Source organism: Delphinapterus leucas, chromosome 16 (assembly GCF_059928025.1).
Source record: "Delphinapterus leucas isolate spDelLeu-1000000601 "Yukka" chromosome 16, BTC_Dleu_Yukka2, whole genome shotgun sequence".
In the NCBI taxonomy this organism is placed as follows: domain Eukaryota; kingdom Metazoa; phylum Chordata; class Mammalia; order Artiodactyla; family Monodontidae; genus Delphinapterus; species Delphinapterus leucas.
In genome coordinates, this window is record NC_143144.1 from 41,595,861 (window position 1) to 41,614,279 (window position 18,419).

The 18,419-nt window shown below is 39.7% G+C and overlaps 1 protein-coding gene across 18 annotated transcripts in view; it reads left to right on the top strand.

Annotated features, from left to right (window-relative positions):
• Positions 1-1,054: 1,054 nt before the first annotated feature.
• The window catches only part of WASHC2A (WASH complex subunit 2A), a 56,154-nt gene continuing 38,789 nt past the window's right edge, over positions 1,055-18,419 (top strand). For 11 of the 18 annotated variants that reach the window (XM_022564464.3, XM_089897830.1, XM_022564463.3 and 8 more), the window contains exons 1-9: positions 1,055-1,167; positions 1,253-1,375; positions 2,161-2,325; positions 8,666-8,728; positions 10,498-10,671; positions 13,379-13,472; positions 14,883-14,944; positions 16,168-16,215; positions 18,225-18,335. In XM_022564464.3, the coding sequence (XP_022420172.2) occupies positions 1,165-1,167; positions 1,253-1,375; positions 2,161-2,325; positions 8,666-8,728; positions 10,498-10,671; positions 13,379-13,472; positions 14,883-14,944; positions 16,168-16,215; positions 18,225-18,335 (843 nt within the window). In that variant the 5' untranslated portion in view covers positions 1,055-1,164. Of the gene's footprint in view, positions 1,168-1,187; positions 1,376-2,160; positions 2,326-8,665; positions 8,729-10,497; positions 10,672-13,378; positions 13,473-14,882; positions 14,945-16,167; positions 16,216-18,224; positions 18,336-18,419 lie in introns of those variants that run through there. The other 7 variants (XM_022564460.3, XM_030764558.2, XM_030764559.2 and 4 more) reach the window with 3 other exon arrangements.

Here is an 18,419-nt window from a genome sequence, read left to right on the forward strand (position 1 = left end):
AACTCTGCTGAGGGGCCTTCAAAGAAGTGTGAGGTGGAATAGGTAGATCACTGAGCGCTCATGGGAAGCTGGGAATGTTGAGGATGGAGTCACATGCAGGGATCAGATTACAAATGGCTTTTGCCTGTCATATGAGAAGTTTGGACTTGATTCTGAGAGCAATGCAGAGGGAGTAAAGGATGTTTAAGGAGGCCCTACACAGTTAGCTGAAACCGAGCATGTCGTTAAAGTACGATGACAGCCAGATACATCAATCTCCAGAAAATCTGGGCTGACCCCCAGACAGGCAGAGGAGACTCAGCAAGGAAGAGGAGCGGCGGCGAGCTCTTCCTCCCTCCACATCGCCGGTTGTTTAAGGCCCCTCGGCTTGTTCTCCCACACCTCCTTTTGGCTCCTCTCTCTAAACACACCTGGCTGCCTGCGTGCTTCCGGGGCTAACCACGCGCCTCCTCCTGCGCCCTCCGGCTGAAGCGCAACCCAGCCGACCCACCCCTTCAGCGCCCCCTGGCGTCTTCACCCTTGCTCTCTTTTTTTTAGTGAAATAATTTTTTAAAAATTTATTTTATTTAAGTATAGTTGATTTACAACGTTGTTTTAATTTCTTCTGTATAGCAAAGTGACTCAGTTATACATATATAAACTTTTTCTCATATTCTTTTCCATTATGACTTACCACAGGATATTGAATATAGTTGTCTGTACTATACAGTAGGACCTTATTCATCCATTCTGTATGTAATAGTTTGCATCTGCTAACCCCAAACTCCCAATCCATCCCTCCCCCACCCTCCCTTCCCCTTGGCAACCACAAGTCTGTTCTCTGTATCTGTTAGTCTGTTTCACAGATAGTTCATTTGTGTCATATTTTAGATTCCAAATATGTGATATCATATAATATTTGCCTTCTGACTTACTTCACTTAGTATGATAATCCGTAAGTCCACCCATGGGACTGCAGGGCTCTTCTAACTCGCGTACCTCAGAGAGCCGCCCGGCCTCCTTCCGCGCAGCCCCGCATCCGGTCACATGAGGCGCAGGTCACCTGCTCTCTGGTCACGTGAGGCCGGTCACGTGCCAGGGCCGCACCGCTAGCATCCGGAGACTTTCGGGGCTTAGCGGGTGCGGTCCAGCGGCTCCCTGAGCCCACCGAACTGCACGGCCAGGATGGTGAGGGCGGGGGTTCGGGTTCGGGTTTGGCCCTGACCGCCGCCTCCCCGGAGCTCAGCCCCTCTTCTCGTCCTTCCCGCTGCAGATTAACGGGACCACCCCCGACCAGGAGCGGCCGCCGGTGTCCGAGCCCGTGTGGGAGCGGCCCTGGTCGGTGGAGGAGATCCGCAGGAGCAGCCAGAGCTGGTCGCTGGCAGCCGACGCCGGCGTGAGAGGCGGGCCCCAGGGACCGGAGGGGAGGGCGGGCCTTCTGGCGTGATGCGCGGCCTGCGAGCGGTACCCCGGAAGCCCCCAGTGCCCCTCCACCCAGTCGATCCTGTTGCCTCTCATTGACTCAATAACGCCCCTTCTCGTCCTCGAAAACTCCCGGGTGATAGTCCCCAGGCGCTTGGGCGGAGGCGGGGTGGTTGATCTTAGCCCTCTCAGTGCTCCCACCTGGACTGCGGCCCTTCCTTGTTTGGGTTTTCTAGCCAGGCGTCCAACTCCACCCTGAGCGGGGATCGGCTTCCGCCACCTCGCAGGCTTACATGGTACTAGTTAGGCTATTCCATGTTGGGACCTGGACTGAGTGGAGCGGTAGACAAACCAGTATATGGATATCCTTGAGTGGGACTATTTAGGCCGGGTGCCCAATAAGCTCAGAACTGTGATTCCAAAGTTCCATTTGAATAGGATTTTGGGGTAAGAGTAGTGGTTTGTTATTTTTCCCTTTGTCTCTGATCCCTGCAGAATGACAACCAAACAGGACTTTTAAATTCCTCCAGAAACGATATAGCAAATATCCATTGACTCATTGAGACTGTTCTGATGAGCTTTTTAAATGTTTTTTGATGCTACTTGGTCTTTGTACTGTCAAAAGCAGCATCCCTTTTACATTCCAGCACACGGGCGCACACACACACCCAGGCGAAAGGAAATGGGTTCTTTTCTGTTTTGACATGCAGAATAGGTGCATATAATATTGATACTACTGTATGTTTGTTTTTTAAATAGTTACTACAGTTTCTACAGGAATTCTCACAACAGACTATCTCTAGGACCCATGAAATCAAGAAACAAGTGGATGGACTAATTCGGGAAACTAAAGCCACAGATTGTCGACTACATAATGTCTTCAATGACTTCCTTATGCTGTCTAATACCCAGTTCATTGAGAACGTGAGTTACTTAGTTACATCAGACTTATAAAAAAATAATACTCTTAGAAGGAGCAAGAGTCACTGTGATACTAAGTGACCCATTATTAGGTTCTCTAAAATTTTGGTGAAGTAGTAGTTCTTGCTGATTGATGCCCCCCCTTTTTATTAGTAAAGTTTATTTTTTTTCAAGCCTTTGAAAAAACCTAACGATAAAACTTCTTCATATTCCAGTGTTTTCATTGATTTTTAGTTTTGGTGTAGACTGCTGAATTGCATGGCACTCCAACAAGTTTTGTTATGAGCATGCTCTGTAAGGAAAGCCATACACCTGGTCTGATCCTCTGGACACCATCAGGTTATTGATTGTATCCATTATGTCCTGATAAGTTACATTAAAGGCATGTGTGTGTCTACTTGGAATATTCTCAACTAACGTTTTGTTATGATGGCTGAACCTATGCCATAGAATCAGCTCTAAAAGATTATTGAGCTTTAACCCAAGTGCTATTTTGTCTATGTATTTATCAAATTTCTAGGTGCTAGGTTCTAGGAATACGTAGATAAATTAGACAGATCCCCTCCTTAGAGAAAATAACAATCTTCCATAATAGTGTAATTCCAGAATAAAAAGGAAGCAAGTGTGGCTGGAGCCCAGTGACTGTAGGGGAGATTGTTAACAGAGGATGGAGAGGAAGCTTAGTTAAGCTGGTCTGTATTTCTCATAGGGCGGCTAACTTTCTGAGTATCAGTGTTAATTAATCTGTGAAAAGAGAATTAGTAAAGTAGGCTATCTCCTGAGATTGTTAGATGCAAAGTAATAAAAAAAGATTTCAAAAATTGCAAGATTATACAAAGCCCACGATTTAGGATTGTTAAGAAGAGACTAAATATTGTCACGCAGGTATCTTATGCAGCATGTTTGTACATTTTTAGTAGTTCAGGTTGAAATGCCTGAACTACTAGGCTTTTTGGGGAAGCTGTGTGTAAAATAAAGATCTTAATAAATATCTTATTTAAGATATATCTTAAATATCTCTTTACCAGTAGGTTTAAAATGTAACAAATATTCTCGTCAACTCTGTAGTCATTTTCTGGTTGTCTATACAGAATGTCCATGCTTGGTCCTGAGCATCTTTCCTATTGGAAGAGGCAGTTACAGGACTCTCATCTGTACTTTACTGGCGTATGCAGCCCCATCACTTTTTCATCATGCTGAATTCCGTGTCCTTTTGAATATACCTGTTGTTCTCATTCGGTACCTTTCTTGCTGGATCAGGTGCTTAGCTCTTCTCTGCAGTCAGTGTTGCAGCCCTAGACTGGGCAAGGAATAGAATTGGGAGGCTTCTTTTGTACCTGATGTGCCTGTACCACATTGGTATTGGATTGGTACCTGACTGATACTTTGGGGGTGAGGGGCATCATAAGCTTCTTTTTCTGAATCATAACCTTCAGTTCTTTTTCTTTTCTCTAGCTCTTCTTTTCTGGCCAAGTTTTCTTAGCTTCTCAGTTTCCCATAATCTGGTTTTTGTGGGTGGTTTTTTTGTTTGTTTTTGTTGATTATTTTTTAGTAATAGTTCTTTATTTCTGTTCACTTCTTGGATTCCCTACTTTCCATCCATCTCTCCATCCCCTTAGTCCTTATGCCTCTTCCCCTGCCATTCTGCAGCCAAATTCCCCTTTAGATGTGCCTGTTGCCACTGCCAAATCAAACTGCTTCCCAGACCTCCCTATAATGCCATGTGTTACATGTTTTTCCATTTGTGGTAGAGCATGATGATGTTGAGTATGGCTAATGCTTAATAAAACTCTGAAATAAACTACCTGCTGATAATACATCTGGCAGTGATTTGACTTTGCATGTGTTTTCTTCAAACCCTGGCCAGTACTCATGTATTACAATTCTGGCTTAAATGACGGTGCCATTTGGTTTCATGGTAGTTTATTGGAAAGATACGCACAGTCATAGGTTTCTGGGTTTTAGTAATTGACCTAGAGGTAGCCAGTAGATTGCAAACTGCATTACAGTTAGTGAAACTAAAGAGCAATCAGGACTTTCCAGGGCAAGAGAAATTAGTGCCTTTAGTAAAGGCTCAAGAGGGGACTCTGAGGGGGATAAATGCTGATTAACAGTGGCCAGTGCATCAGTGTGTTATTTGGAGGGAGTACAATTCTTGAAGCTTCATTAATCTGTTAATTTAGGAATTTTGTCCTGAAACATTAAGTGACCTAGTTAATGACTTCTTTAGTAGCACTTCCCATGATTGTAATTTTACATTTATTGATATGATTCGATGTGTTGAACTCCGCTACTAAATCAACCCCCATATTTTTGCTAAATGTTGTATTCCTTGGGCTCAGCATGAGCCTGATATATAGGGACTCAGTGAATATTTGAATGAATGAATGAGAGATCACAAAAGTGAAAAGGACCAGGGCTGTTTATAACATGTTAAGAAATCTCAGCCCCTCGTCAGCATTCTCTCTAATTCCCCACCTTCACCTCTTACCTCATCTCCCCAAATGAGGAGAAGATGCTTTGAGGAGAAATATCAAAGATATTTAACAGTTCTGGGAATGGCTACCTGATTTTAAAATGATCAAAACACCCATGAAGCTGTGAGTTGGGTGAAACTGGTAAGGGTGAAGGAAGTTAGCATTGATTTCCTGCTGTGTACTGAGTACTTGAGATGCATGGTCCTGGCCAGCCTCGAAAGATCCCATGGGTTTTATGTATTTGCTGGTTGGTTTCTTAGATGTCATGTTTGGCTTTCCACAGGCTGCTGATCTCTTGTGAGGTAGTTTTTAATGACAAGCAGTAGAAAAAGTAGGGTGTTAATGCTGTTGAGACCTCAGCATGAAGCTCAACCTTTTGGTTAAGTGGTCTCGCTATTTAAAGTCTGAAGTGACCTTGGTAGCTGCCTTGTCTTAAAGTCTCCATTTTAAGATTTATTTACTTTATTTCTTCCTGCCTTTGAAAATTGCTCCCCAAATTTCTGGGTTTTATAGAACAATTTTTTTTTAAGTATGGAAAAAGAAGCATCGTCTGAAATTTCAGATGCCAAAGGAGAGCCTCTTAACATTTTGACATGTATATTCCAAGTCCATTTTCCATGCAGACATTGGGCTTTAAGTGTTTTCCTTTCTCGTTATAAAAGTAATGAACACTCACTGTAGGAGAGATTGGCATATATAAAAAGTATTTAAGTGTGAAAAAATTAAAACTACAGAAATCAACTATAATTCCACCACCCCAAATTACCCAGCCACTGAACATTTTGGCATATTTCTTTCTAAGAGTATATATGTATGTATATAACTTTAACCTTTTCTATATATTGGCAGCCTGCATTTTTTTAATGTTAGTGTATTATTTTATAAGCATTTTAACACATCTGTAAGATTTTGTGAACTTAATTTTTATTGTTTTTATTTCATTATGTGCCTATCATTTAACAATCTCCCGACATCAATTTTTTTAAATAAAATATTTCATGTGTCTAGAAAAGAACAGATAATAACCACAAATGCTAATAATATACACTACCTTACATTAACAGATTTTAATATTTTGCCATATTTGCTTAAAAGGCACCAACTCCCATTTTTTCCCTTAACTCTAAATATTTTCGGTGTGGGCTCCTTTGTATCTCTGCCTTTTTACTCTTGTTACCTGGAGAGTATATCTGTGTGGATGTATATTGGTGCAGGTATACGTAATATGAGGTAGGGATTTCATTTGGTTCATTTCCATATGAGTAACTTTTATTGTGTAGTTCTTTTTTTAAAATAATTAATTAATTTATCTTTCGGCTGCATTGGGTCTTCGTTGCTGCACATGGGTTTTCTCTAGTTGCGGCGAGCAGGGGCTAGTCTTCGTTGCGGTGCACAGGCTTTTCATTGCGGTGGCTTCTCTTGTTGTGGAGCATGGGCTCTAGGCGCGCGGGCTTCAGTAGTTGTGGCTCGCGGGCTCTAGAGCGCAGGCTCAGTAGTTGTTCCGTGGCATGTGGGATCTTCCCGGACCAGGGCTCGAACCCGTGTCCCCTGCACTAGCAGGTGGATTCTTAACCACTTCCCCATCATGGAAGCCCTATTGTGTAGTTCTTTTCCTCACTGACTTATGTGTATGAATGCATATGGATAACTTTTATTGTGTAGTTCTTTTCCTCAGTGACTTATGTGTATGAATGCATATAGATAACTTTTATTGTGTAGTTCTTTTCCTCAGTGACTTAGATGTATGAATGTGTGTTTTTGTGAATATAAAATCAAGCTTACATGTAGTTGTGGGTCTGTCTCTTGCCTCTGTCTTTTATTATGTTTATCTGCCGTAGTCAGTATCACAATCTTAAATACCAGAGATTTCTAGTAAGTCCTAATAGGGCAAATCCCTGTGACTTCTTTTTATTCAGAATTATCATGGTTATCCTTGGCTTTTTTCTTTCCTCTGTGAATTTGAGGATTATCTTGCTAAATTACCCAGAAAATTCTATTAGCACTTTGATTGGAATTGCATAGAATTACAGATTTGGTGTTTGTGACTTTGCAGTATAAATCTGATGCCATGAGCATCTTATTGTTTGTATTTATTTTTCTTGCAACTAAATTTCAAGAAGTAGAATTCTTGGGTTAGAAGATACGAACGTTTAAAAATAACATTGTTGGGCTTCCCTGGTGGCGCAGTGGTTGAGAGTCCACCTGCCGATGCAGGGGACACGGGTTCGTGCCCTGGACCGGGAAGATCCCGCATGCCGCGGAGCAGCTGGGCCCGTGAGCCACGGACGCTGAGCCTGCGCGTCCAGAGCCCGTGCTCCGCAACGGGAGAGGCCACAACAGTGAGAGGCCCGCATACCGCTAAATAAATAAATAAAATAAAAATAACATTATCTAATCAGATTGGCAGATATTTTTAAAAGGTAGGTAACATGGTTCCACTGCTGGCAAAGGTCTGGGAAGTGGGCGCTTGAATATGTTGTGGGGACAGTGTGAGTTGCTCCACATTTGTGGCCAGAAATCTGGAGGTAGCTATTAAGCCTAAAAAACAGTTTTGTCCTGTGACTTGGCAATCCTATTTTTGGGAAGCCTATAGAAATAAAAGATCCAGGGCCTAAGAATTTAGTATATGTGCATATGTTTACAGCAGTTTATTTACAACAGCAAAAACTGGAAATCTCCTTAATGTTCCCTAATAGAGAATTATTGAATTAATCATAGTCAAGTTCACACCATAGAATACTGTGCAGGTATAAAAAGGATTGAATCAAATCTATTTGCATTGACCTAGAAAGTGGTTTATGTAAATATCAAGTGAAAAAGTGGGGCAGAGGAATGTGTATAGTATAAGTGCATTTTTATTTAAAAGCAGGGAAGAGTGGGAGAACTCTGAATATGTGCATATGTCTGTATATATTTGTGTATGTTTCTATGTGGGAAACATAGAGGAGCACACACCAAGCATAAATTGCTTATTCTGAGGGTTTGGTTGGAGGCAAGGATGGAACAATTTTTAAACACATCTCTTTCACTTATATCTTTATATTGACTTTTTAATTTTTAATTGACTTATAATTCACATACCATAAAGTTCACCCTTTTAAAAAGTGTACAAGTCAACAAGTGTTAGTGTATTCACAAAGTTTTGTAACCATCACCAATATCTAATTCCAGAACATTTTCATCATTGCACTATTTATAATGAGAATGTTTTACTTTGGAAGTTTAAACAACAATATATAGTTAAAAAAGGAAATTACAATGAGTTGCCAGAGTGATAGATCTATTTTGGAAAAGAGAGGCTGCCTGCTCCAGCTGTATGGGTCAGTCCCATGCCTGGCCTTCTGGCAAATCATTGGTGGGCTTGGCCTATCTATTTTCTTATAAATGGAATAATAAAAATTTAGCAGCCATTTTAAGCAACAGGATTAAAATAACTTACCTTTACCGTTTCCACTGTGCAAAATGTTAAAGCTCTTGTTACCTAGTAGGTAAGTTCTACCACTTGGTATTCTCATAGCCTCACATTTAAGTACCTGTGTCATTGCTCTGTCAGCATTAAGTATTAGATTAAACAAGAAAGTGTGAACACCAGTTTATTATTGTTTTTGTGACTGTGGTCAACAATGAGATTGAAGGTTTTTTTCTCACGTTTCCTAGTCATTTGTGTCTTTTTTTTTAAACTTAATTTTGGCAGAGTTGACTACTGTTCTTTGCTTTTTACCCTTGACCAGCGGCCTCAGCCATTTGTTAAATAATCATTTCTTCCCCATCTTTGTCTTTTTTAAATTGTGTATTGAATTCTTACATTGTGATTGATTCCAAATGCTGTTTTGACCATTCCAAACTGAATTTGCTTCTGTATTTAGCGTGTATATGATGAAGAAGTGGAGGAGCCGGTGCTCAAGCCTGAGGCAGAAAAACCAGAACAGGTACTTGCATTAAATCACTCTTCTGTTGGGCTCCTTACGAGAAGAAAAGTGGTGGAGATTTGTGATGTGGCTGGTGGAGGGATTGTGGGCAGGGAGATGGACACGGGGGGAGATGGGAAAAGCTGCTCCTGACAGCCCAACAATTGAACTCTTTAGTTTGTTTGTGAAATTTAGTGTATTAAGAAATGTATAGATTAAGTTCCTGAATTCTGGCTTAAGAATAGAGCAGAGGTATGCAGAGATTTTCTGTAAAGGACCAGATAATAAATATTTTGTTTGCTGGCCGCATTGACCTACGTCTCTTCGCTTCTTTTTCTTCTCTTCCTCCTCTCCTTCCCCCTCCTCCGTTAAAAATGTAAAAACCTTTCTTACCGTGAGGGCTATAAAAAATGTAGGCCATGCTGGGCTGTAGTTTGTGAGTTCTTTGAAGATTGTGCTTCCCTATCCTTTCGTGGCTGCTTTGATTCTTATTCCTACCAGTTTAAAAATGAAAGTAAGATGAAAGCCATATTGCTTGTAACATATGAAGATGTTAGACTAAAAAAGGATATTAGAAACCAGCTACAGTTCTGCCTATTTCTAGCCTTAAAAAAATTTTTTTTTAAATCTTTATTTTTAATAGTACTCAGGGATTTGCTAACCATTTAAGTGCAATAGTATCTGCTAATACCAAGTCAGGGGGCAATTTTAAGGTGATAGCTATTTAGTGAATTATTTTTAAAACATCCATTATATATTTATTTCACAGGCATGTTTTCGCACACTTAGTACAACGTTAGCTATTTAACTCAGAACCAAGCATACCAGAGTGCAGAAAAGATGCAGCCAAAACAAAAAAGCTAAATCAGAAAGACTTCCACACTTGAGGTAGTATAAAATACTCTTCAGATTTTCCCCTTTGGCTGTCAAAACAACACTATGGTTTGGTTCTTTGTGTAATTATGTATCAACTTCTAGAATATTTGTGAGGAAGGGAAATGACACTAAAGATATTTTGCAATATTTCTTACAACTGATGACACAGTTGAGTGTATGAGAGCTGCTGTTATAGGAAGTGGAGACCTGTGGAATATTTTCAGCAGGTTGGTGATGTGTACAGAGTTTTGTCGGGGTTGGGGGCATTGTTCTAGGGTGATGTACAGGATAGATTAGAGATGAAACTGACCCTCTCTTGGTTTGAAACAAGTTTATAGAATAATCGTAATTGTCCAGTTATTTTTTTTTTAGCTGTAATTGAAAAATGACATCTCTGGCTGGGGTATTTTCTTCTAAGTCTTAACTCCTAAAATTGTCCAAAGGATCATTAAGCAAGGTCAGTGGGATACAGCCATGGCAAAGCTAAAAGTCTAGGCCCTTCGTTCCTCCAGTAGCAGGGAGGTGAAGTGCCCCTGGATGTCTTGTGATGTGCCATTCATTATTAAGATTCTTTTACATAGCCTATAAAAGCTGAACCATCACACCATAGTTGTGCTTTTGTTTTTGTAGATGATGAACCTGGAGCTCCAGGACCTTACGTAGTTCGATGTGTGTTCAACACATAGACAAACTTGGGTTTTACCACCCCAAAGTCTGTGTTGAGGCATTCAGCAGAATCTGACTTTTAACGTTTTTAATTGTTTAACATTTTAAATTGTTAAGAATTTAACATTTTTAATTAAAATTTGGGGGGTTTTTTGGAGCATGAGTCTAGGCTTTAGCAAACATTCCCAGTGTTTTATTAGGGTGGTATCAATATACTGGAGATCTTACTGAACAGTATTTTTTCCTAGGAGAAGACCCGGGAACAGAAAGAAGTAGATCTGATTCCTAAAGTCCAGGAGGCTGTGAACTACGGTTTACAAGTGTTGGACAGTGCATTTGAGCAGCTAGATATAAAAGCAGGAAACTCAGACTCTGAAGAAGATGATGCTAATGAGCGGGTAGAATTGATCCTTGAGCCAAAGGTAAAGACATTCAGTTGAAATATTTATTGTCGCACCTGTTGGGTTTGGGGTACTTTACTTGGGCACAGAATTGGTAAGACATGGACTTCACTTCTAGGAAGTGAGGCTGTCACTTAGCAGTCTCAGACTGACTCCATCGATCAGAAAGAGTTGCTGTACACAAGCATCGATTGAGCACTTACTAGGTACTAGCATGCCAAGTTGGGGGAGTACAAAGACGCAGGACATGGTTCCTACCCTCAGGATGCTTATTACAGCAGTACCAGATGGTGGGAGAGAGGAGGCTTTACAAGAGTCACCACCATAAGTGCTCTGACTTCTAGCCGGGGAAATGAGGATGAAGATGAGATTTGAACTGGGTTTTGAAGGATGAGGAGGCTCATGAGAGGTAGGGATTGTTGGGAACCTGACATTCTGCAGCTTGCACCAAGAGGGAACCTCCAAAGTGTGGAAAGACATGTGGGTTGTTCCCAGGTTTTGGCCAATATGAATAAAGCTGCTGTGAGTGTTCACGAAGGAACTATTAGCAGATGTTTATCGCTTTACTGTTACTTTCTCTCAGGCTCAGTAGTAAACACAGGAGGTTGCCTTACTGATTTTGAGAGTCCTTGTGACACATAAGTGCCTTGTGAATTGAAACATGCTGCAAAATCAGTCTCTTCTAGTCCTTCATTTCACTGCACATTTTTCTTCTGATTTGAGCTCATAGTGCCAAATTGGGGCTGATCCTTTAACCGTGATATGCTCGCCGGCTTGCTTTTTCACTATAGGGATTAAGAAGTCAGCAGCAGACCCTGGGAAACGTATTGCCTGGGCCACACTTGCTACTTCCAAGTCACACACCACTTTCTCTGTTACAGGAGGACTTTGGAAACAAGCCTCCTAAGTCAGTGAATTAGCTCAATTAGCACTTCCATTTCTTTGCACTAAATTGGTTGCTGTTGTATCTTTTACACTAACCTTCCCAAGCTTTCTGTCATTGGTGAAGCATCAGAATTGTTCTTGCCTGCACCCAGGTTCTTTTCTATAGGGAGGAGATATTAAGGCCAAAGGGCCATGCCTCACTGTGAAGATGGGAGGTGGCCCCAGGGTGGAGAGATTTCTTTTCTTTTCTTTTCTTTTTTCCCAAGTCTTTTACCTCCTTAGGTATGTTTATTCCTACATATTTTATTCTTTTTGTTGCCATGGTGAATGGGATTGTTTCCTTAATTTCTCTTTCTGATCTTTCGTTGTTAGTGTATAGGAATGCAACAGATTTCTGTGCATTAATTTTTGTATCCTGTAACTTTACCAAATTCATTGATTAGCACTAGTAGTTTTCTGGTGGCATCTTTAGGATTATCTATGTATGGTATCATGTCATCTGCAAACAGTGACAGTTTTACTTCTTCCTTTTTTTAAAAAATTAATTAATTTTATTTATTTATTTTTGGCTGTGTTGGGTCATTGTTGCTGCGCACGGGCTTTCTCTAATTGTGGCGAGCGGGGGCTACTCTTCGTTGCGGTGCGCAGGCTTTCCATTGTGGTGGCTTCTCTTGCTGTGGAGCACGGGCTCTAGGCATGCGGGCTTCAGTAGTTATGGCATGCAGGCTCAGTAGTTGTGGTTCGCGGGCTCTAGAGCACAGGCCCAGTAGTTGTGGCACATGGGCTTAGTTGCTTCACGGCACGTGGGATCTTCCCGGACCAGGGCTCAAACCTGTGTCCCCTGCATTGGCAGGCGGATTCTCAACCACTGTGCCACCAGGAAAGCCCTTTACTTCTTCTTTTGGAGTGCTTTCTTAACTCTAAATTTTTGATGTGTGTGATGGCCTGCAGTGGAAGGATCTCCAACATGTACTATTCTGTAGACAGTATCCTTCATTTTGTTTTGTTGTTTTATCATCTGGTCTTATTTTACCAATTTCACTTCTCTAAATTCTACAGTGTGAACCTCTGGGGCATATTATTATTCTCTTCTTTGGGTTATTTTTTTCTGCTGGGTAGGTTCTCACCAGTCTGTTGGAGACATTCCTTTAGTTAATTATGTTGACTGTGAATATTTGCCTAGTTGCCACTCTGTTTCTTTTCATCTAGCCCATGCTTTATGTTCTGTGTTCCTGCGTCTCTGCCCTGATGAAGTGTGAAGGAGTCCTCCTCCATTCCCTTCCTTTGTGCCTTATTTGTGTCCTGTTTGTACACATGTCCCCCTACCCACCTGCCTGCTCAAGTCATAAAACCATTTGGGTTATTTCCTCAGTGTGCTTCTCCAAATTTAGGACTTGGTTCTTGAGATTGATTGATTGGTTGATTTTTGCTCACCGGAGTTGAATTTTAGGGGAGGAAGATAGGTTACCATCATCAAAGGTTGCCAGAATTTCTGGTTTCTTTCCTTGGTCCTCCTCCTTTTGGATATATTACTATGAAGTTGTGCCCCTTTCCTTGTTTGGTTACTGCTAGTAAACTTTTTGCAAGCCTTTGCCATTTTTGTTAATAAGGCACTTGAGAAGGGAGAGTCTATGTGATTCAGCTTTACTTTTCCATCTTTACCTAGGATTCAACTTTTTTTTTAATCAGTGATTTAAAAAAAAAATCCTGCTGTGTTTCTTATTCTCCAATTTCATTATGTAACTTTTGGGCGGTAGTCAGATGGAACAAGATGTCAAATGGAATACCTAATTTTATTTTCAACCTAAATATTTAATGGCTTATTCCCTTTCATTGTTTACAGGATCTATACATTGACCGTCCTTTACCTTATTTAATTGGGTCAAAGCTGTTCATGGAGCAGGAAGATGTAGGTCTTGGAGAGCTATCTAGTGAAGGTACTCTTTTGCACCAAATAGTTTTGTTGCTTTTAACATTTATATCTTAACATTTTATTTAAAAATAATTTCAAACTGTACATTAAAGTTGTAAGACTAGTAGAGAGAGCTCCCACATACTGTTTACCCAGGTTTACCACTTGTGAACATTTCGCCACATTTGTTTTATCCTTCTCTCTATATATACATAATATTTTTTTCTGAACCTGTTTGGGAGACATCATGCAGACGTCCTGCCCTCTTACTTCTCCGTACGGTTGGCAGTCTGTGTCCATGGGTTTTTGCGTCTATGTATTCAACCAGCCTGGATTGAAAATATTTGGGAATAAAAAATTCCAGAAAGTTCCAAAAGCAAAATTTAAATTTGCCACGCACAGACAACTATTTACACAATGTTTATTTACATTGTATTTACAACTATTTATGTATCATTTACATAGTATGAGGTATTATAAGTAATCTGGAGGTGATTTAAGGCTGTATACAGGAGAAGAATGTGGGAAGGTATGCGTGTAAGTTATATGCAGACTATGCCATCTTGGTATCTGTGTGTGTGTGTGCGCGTGTGTGTGTGTGTGTGTATGTGTTGGGGAAAGGGGGTCCTGGAACCAATCCCTCGAGGGACAACTGTATTTCTGTGTGTGTTTTCTAAGAATAAGAACTTTCTCTTATAGCTGCATATTCTGCATATTCATTCGCACATCTGTCATCTTGGTTGGACATGTCTATTGGGCTTTGATGTGAGGCTTTTAATATGTCTATCTTGTTTATTAATAGAAAAATTATCAAAGTGGTTGAATTCTGTGAGACTTGGCAAATATGTACAAATCAAGCATACTTGACTTTTCAACCTCTTCTTTAGATGTAATTTTTATATGAAATAAAGTCACCAATTGACTGTTCTCCCACAACAGCAGCAAAAAGTATAATTATCAAAGTTAGGAAATTTTAACTGGATGTAGTATTAGCTAATCCTCAGTCATATTCAAATTTTGCCAGTTGTCCCAATAATGTTCTTTATAGTCTCTCTTTTTCTCTGTTTCAGAATCCAGTCCACTCACTGCATTTAGTTGTCAAATCCCTCTAGTCTTCTTTCAATCTGATACCATTTCTCAGCCTTTTTTTGCTTTTTACAACCTCAACATCTTCGAGGAGTGCAAACCAGTTTTTTTCTTTGTAACTAATATACATTTTTTGTAACTCATAAGTATCTTGTGGGGTGATACTTTGAGGCTATGTAAATGTTCCATTCCTCACTATAGTGAAGATACTTTTAATTCCAGTTAATGGGTATAGATGGTTTTATCAAAATCTTTGGATGCTGATGTATGGTGGTTTGTGATCTTGGAAGGGAACTAAGGATCTTTTCTTATGAATATTGGCGATAACCTTTATCTTTCTTCTCACCAGAAGGTTCAGTAGGCAGCGATCGTGGTAGTATTGCGGACAGTGAAGAAGAGAATGAAGAAGAGGTAAGGGCTTTCTGGTGTGTCCAGGTCATGGTGGGCAGGAAACTTAGGGTGTGTTTAGTGGGCTAAATAAATAACGTATTTGTGAATTAGCAATTTGTTTACATAAATCTTTTAATAGTGACAGAAGCCATATTCTGAAGCTTTTCCCCTTGGGGTGGGAGTTCCCTTTTGTCGTGTATACAAAAACCAAGGAAAACTGCTTTAATCTCTTTTACCATTACCCTCTCACCTCCCCACCAAATTCTCTTCTTGCCAATATACTTTGAGGGTGGCAGCTTAGATGTTTCGGTGGAATCTCTGCTTGAGATACAGTCTTTGAGTAAGTTCTATCTTTGAGTAATTCTAGGGAAAAAGTCCACATTTAAAACTTTCTTTTACTATAAAGACTTTCTAGACCAGAAGGATCCTGAAAGCATCCACTTACATGTTAGCTTTGCTGCTGCCTGTGGCATCTTCATACCCACAGAGCATGATCTGACTCCCTGCTCTACGGTCTCAGGGTCTGTGGGCCTTGGCCACTGTTGTATCTGGGGTTGTTCCTTTAAATGGAATACTCGTTATTGCAAAGGGCAGAAACCCTTTGAAGGTTAGTCCCTGAGTGTTGATTTATAAACGGAGACAGCTTTGTATGTGTGCTCCCCTCTTCTCTGTTTCCACAGTCTCCGTTTCCTGTCCTCCTCCCTCCAGCCCTCCCAACAAAAAAACCTAATAGTAGGAAATAAACTTTTCTAAAATAACCTTGCTGTATAACTGATTGTCTTTAGCTAAATCCTTTGCTTTTAGCCATTGAAGCAACTCTTTACCTCATTGCTCATATTAAGTACTCATGTTCCCTTCTTGGGCCTAATGAATTAATTGTCCTACTTAGAGGGAAAATAGAAAACGTAGTCCAAAATGTAAAATAATGCAAACCAACTTTTGATAATTTAGTTAATTAAATGTGCAACTCTTACTTTAAATCCAAAGGTTAGAGATGATAGGGCAGATCAATATGAACAAATAGAGAGGTTTAAATGAATCACAAAAATGACATGTTAACTGGAATAGTCCTTGGCGACATTGCCAACTCTCCACCTTATCTGCACCTTGATACGTCAGGTGACTAGTAGTCGGTACAGAGAGACCCAGGGTTGGCTACCCCAGAGACTTAGACCCGAGATCATTTCTGTGCTTCCAAGTAAAGCCTGTGTTAACAAAAAAGCCTCTTTTTTTTTCTCCTATAGGAGTCAGATGAAGATTTTGCCAATCATAGTGACAATGATCAAAACCGGGTAAGATGCATATGTTGAAGTGACTTAAATTTTAACTGAAGCATAGCATTTATGCTAAATCTATGCTAAAATTACTTTTGAATGACTTAGGGGAAAGTGAGGATTTATTCATGTTTACAACTATTCATGTTTCCTTCAAACGTTTCATGTTTTTAGGCTAACTACCCTCTTGTATATTTTTTCTCATTTGCTTTATATTTTATCTTCATTTTTCTTAGACAACAAAGAAGTAAAAAACGAAATTGAGAAACGGAGCCTATAAAACAAGGCCTGATTACCCAAACTGAATTTTTCACGTGAACACACCTTTCCTGTTTTAAAATTTGAGACAATATAGCAGTAAGGCTAAGGAACACTCCAAAAATGGAAATCTTATTATCCTACTGTCTTAGCACTGTTGTCTTAATTTTTGTATATCCTTCTAAGGACATGTCCTTTTCATAACATGCATAGTTTATTTTCTGTTATTTTATATTAACATGTCACAGGTGTTTCCTTGACATTTTAAATAGTCTTTGTAATTTGCTTTGTAAACTTCTATATTTTTTTAACATACATATGTAATACTGTTGTAGTCTTTAAACGTGTATGGGAAATAGTTTATTTGTAAATTTTAATTTTTGACATAATGCTGCATTCAGTGTTTTCATACATAAAAATCCTTTCCTTCTGTGAACTCTTTCCTTAGGAATTAGGTGGTGTAGAGTTACTTGATACTACTGTCTAATGGACATTCAGATTAACAGATCATGCATAATGATTTTCCCAGGATCTCATCAGCACTGGGATTATGATTTTTGCTACCATAGTATATGTACGGTGGTATATTGAGATGATCCCAATTTGCATTTCACTTTCCTAATTTGGAAATATTTTTTCACAAAAATTTCCAATTATCAAGTGAAAGATTTAGCACTTTTTGGTTGTTACTTGTATTTTTTTTCAGTTGTGTTCACAAATGTGGCTCATCTTTATAATTTTAATAATCCTTCTGTACAGTGTATTTATTTTTATGGAATTTACTATTAGATCTGTAAATTCGGACAGTTTTCAAAAAACTAATTAATTTTGGTTGCACCGGGTCTTAGTTGCAGCACACAGGATCTTCGTTGCAGCATGTTTAGTTGCGGCATGCGAGCTTCTTAGTTGCAGCATGCATGTGGGATCTAGTTCCCTGATTAGGGATTGAACCTGGGTCCCCTGCATTGGGAGCACGGAGTCTTACCCACTGGACCACCAGGGAAGTCCCTGGACAGTTTTTCAAATAATACAGTATGGTGATGAAAAGCATTGGTGGAACCATTTGTTTGTATTGTTAAAGATAGATTTGTTGTGTGTGCCACTGCTAACCTCGGAGTTCTAAGGATTAAATTAGTGCTTTTAGCGTAGTGCCTGGCACAGTTTATTGATTTCCATGTTAAAAAAATTTTTTTTTAATTATACAATTTTTACGTACCAGTGGCTGCCTTTGTAAAAAGTTAGAACTTAACACATAAGACTAAGTTTGAGTCATCTAATCCTCATCTCCTCACAGTCTCCAGAAATAACTGGTGTTATCATCTGGGAGTGCATATTCCGAGTGCTGTTCTTTGCGTTCACAAATATGTCTGTGTTCATAGAAGTGGTGTTGTATATGTGTCAGGGTGTGGTCAGGATATCATTCGGGGTTTATCATTCACTGTTTTGTCACTTGATTGGTCTTGGATGTCTCTCCAATTGTTACAGCTTATTCCTTTTGACTGTTAGTATTTTTATTAAGATAAGGCTATACTTATTTAGTTTATTCATTTCTCTAGTGGTGGACATTTTTATTATTTCAATCTTTTGCTATTGCACTGAAAATAAATCTCGTGTGTTATTTGTTCTAGCACATTTACTGCTTCATAACTTTTGGTGCATTATTTGTTGTTCCCAATTTGAAGGAGAAGTCTGAAGGCTAAGTGGCAGTATCCCTTTTTCAGCTTGATGACCGCATCTAATAGTTTTAATCTGGTGGTTTATACTCTTAGCACACTGCACAAATGAGTGATGAAGAAGACGATGATGATGGTTGTGACATTTTCGCTGACTCTGAGAAGGAGGAGGAAGATACTGAGGACATTGAAGAAAATTCCAGACCTGTAAGAAAGACTATAGTTGTTATCGCTTGGCAAGGTTTTAGAAATGGTACCTAGTACTCATTCCTTTTATTGTCATTTATATTT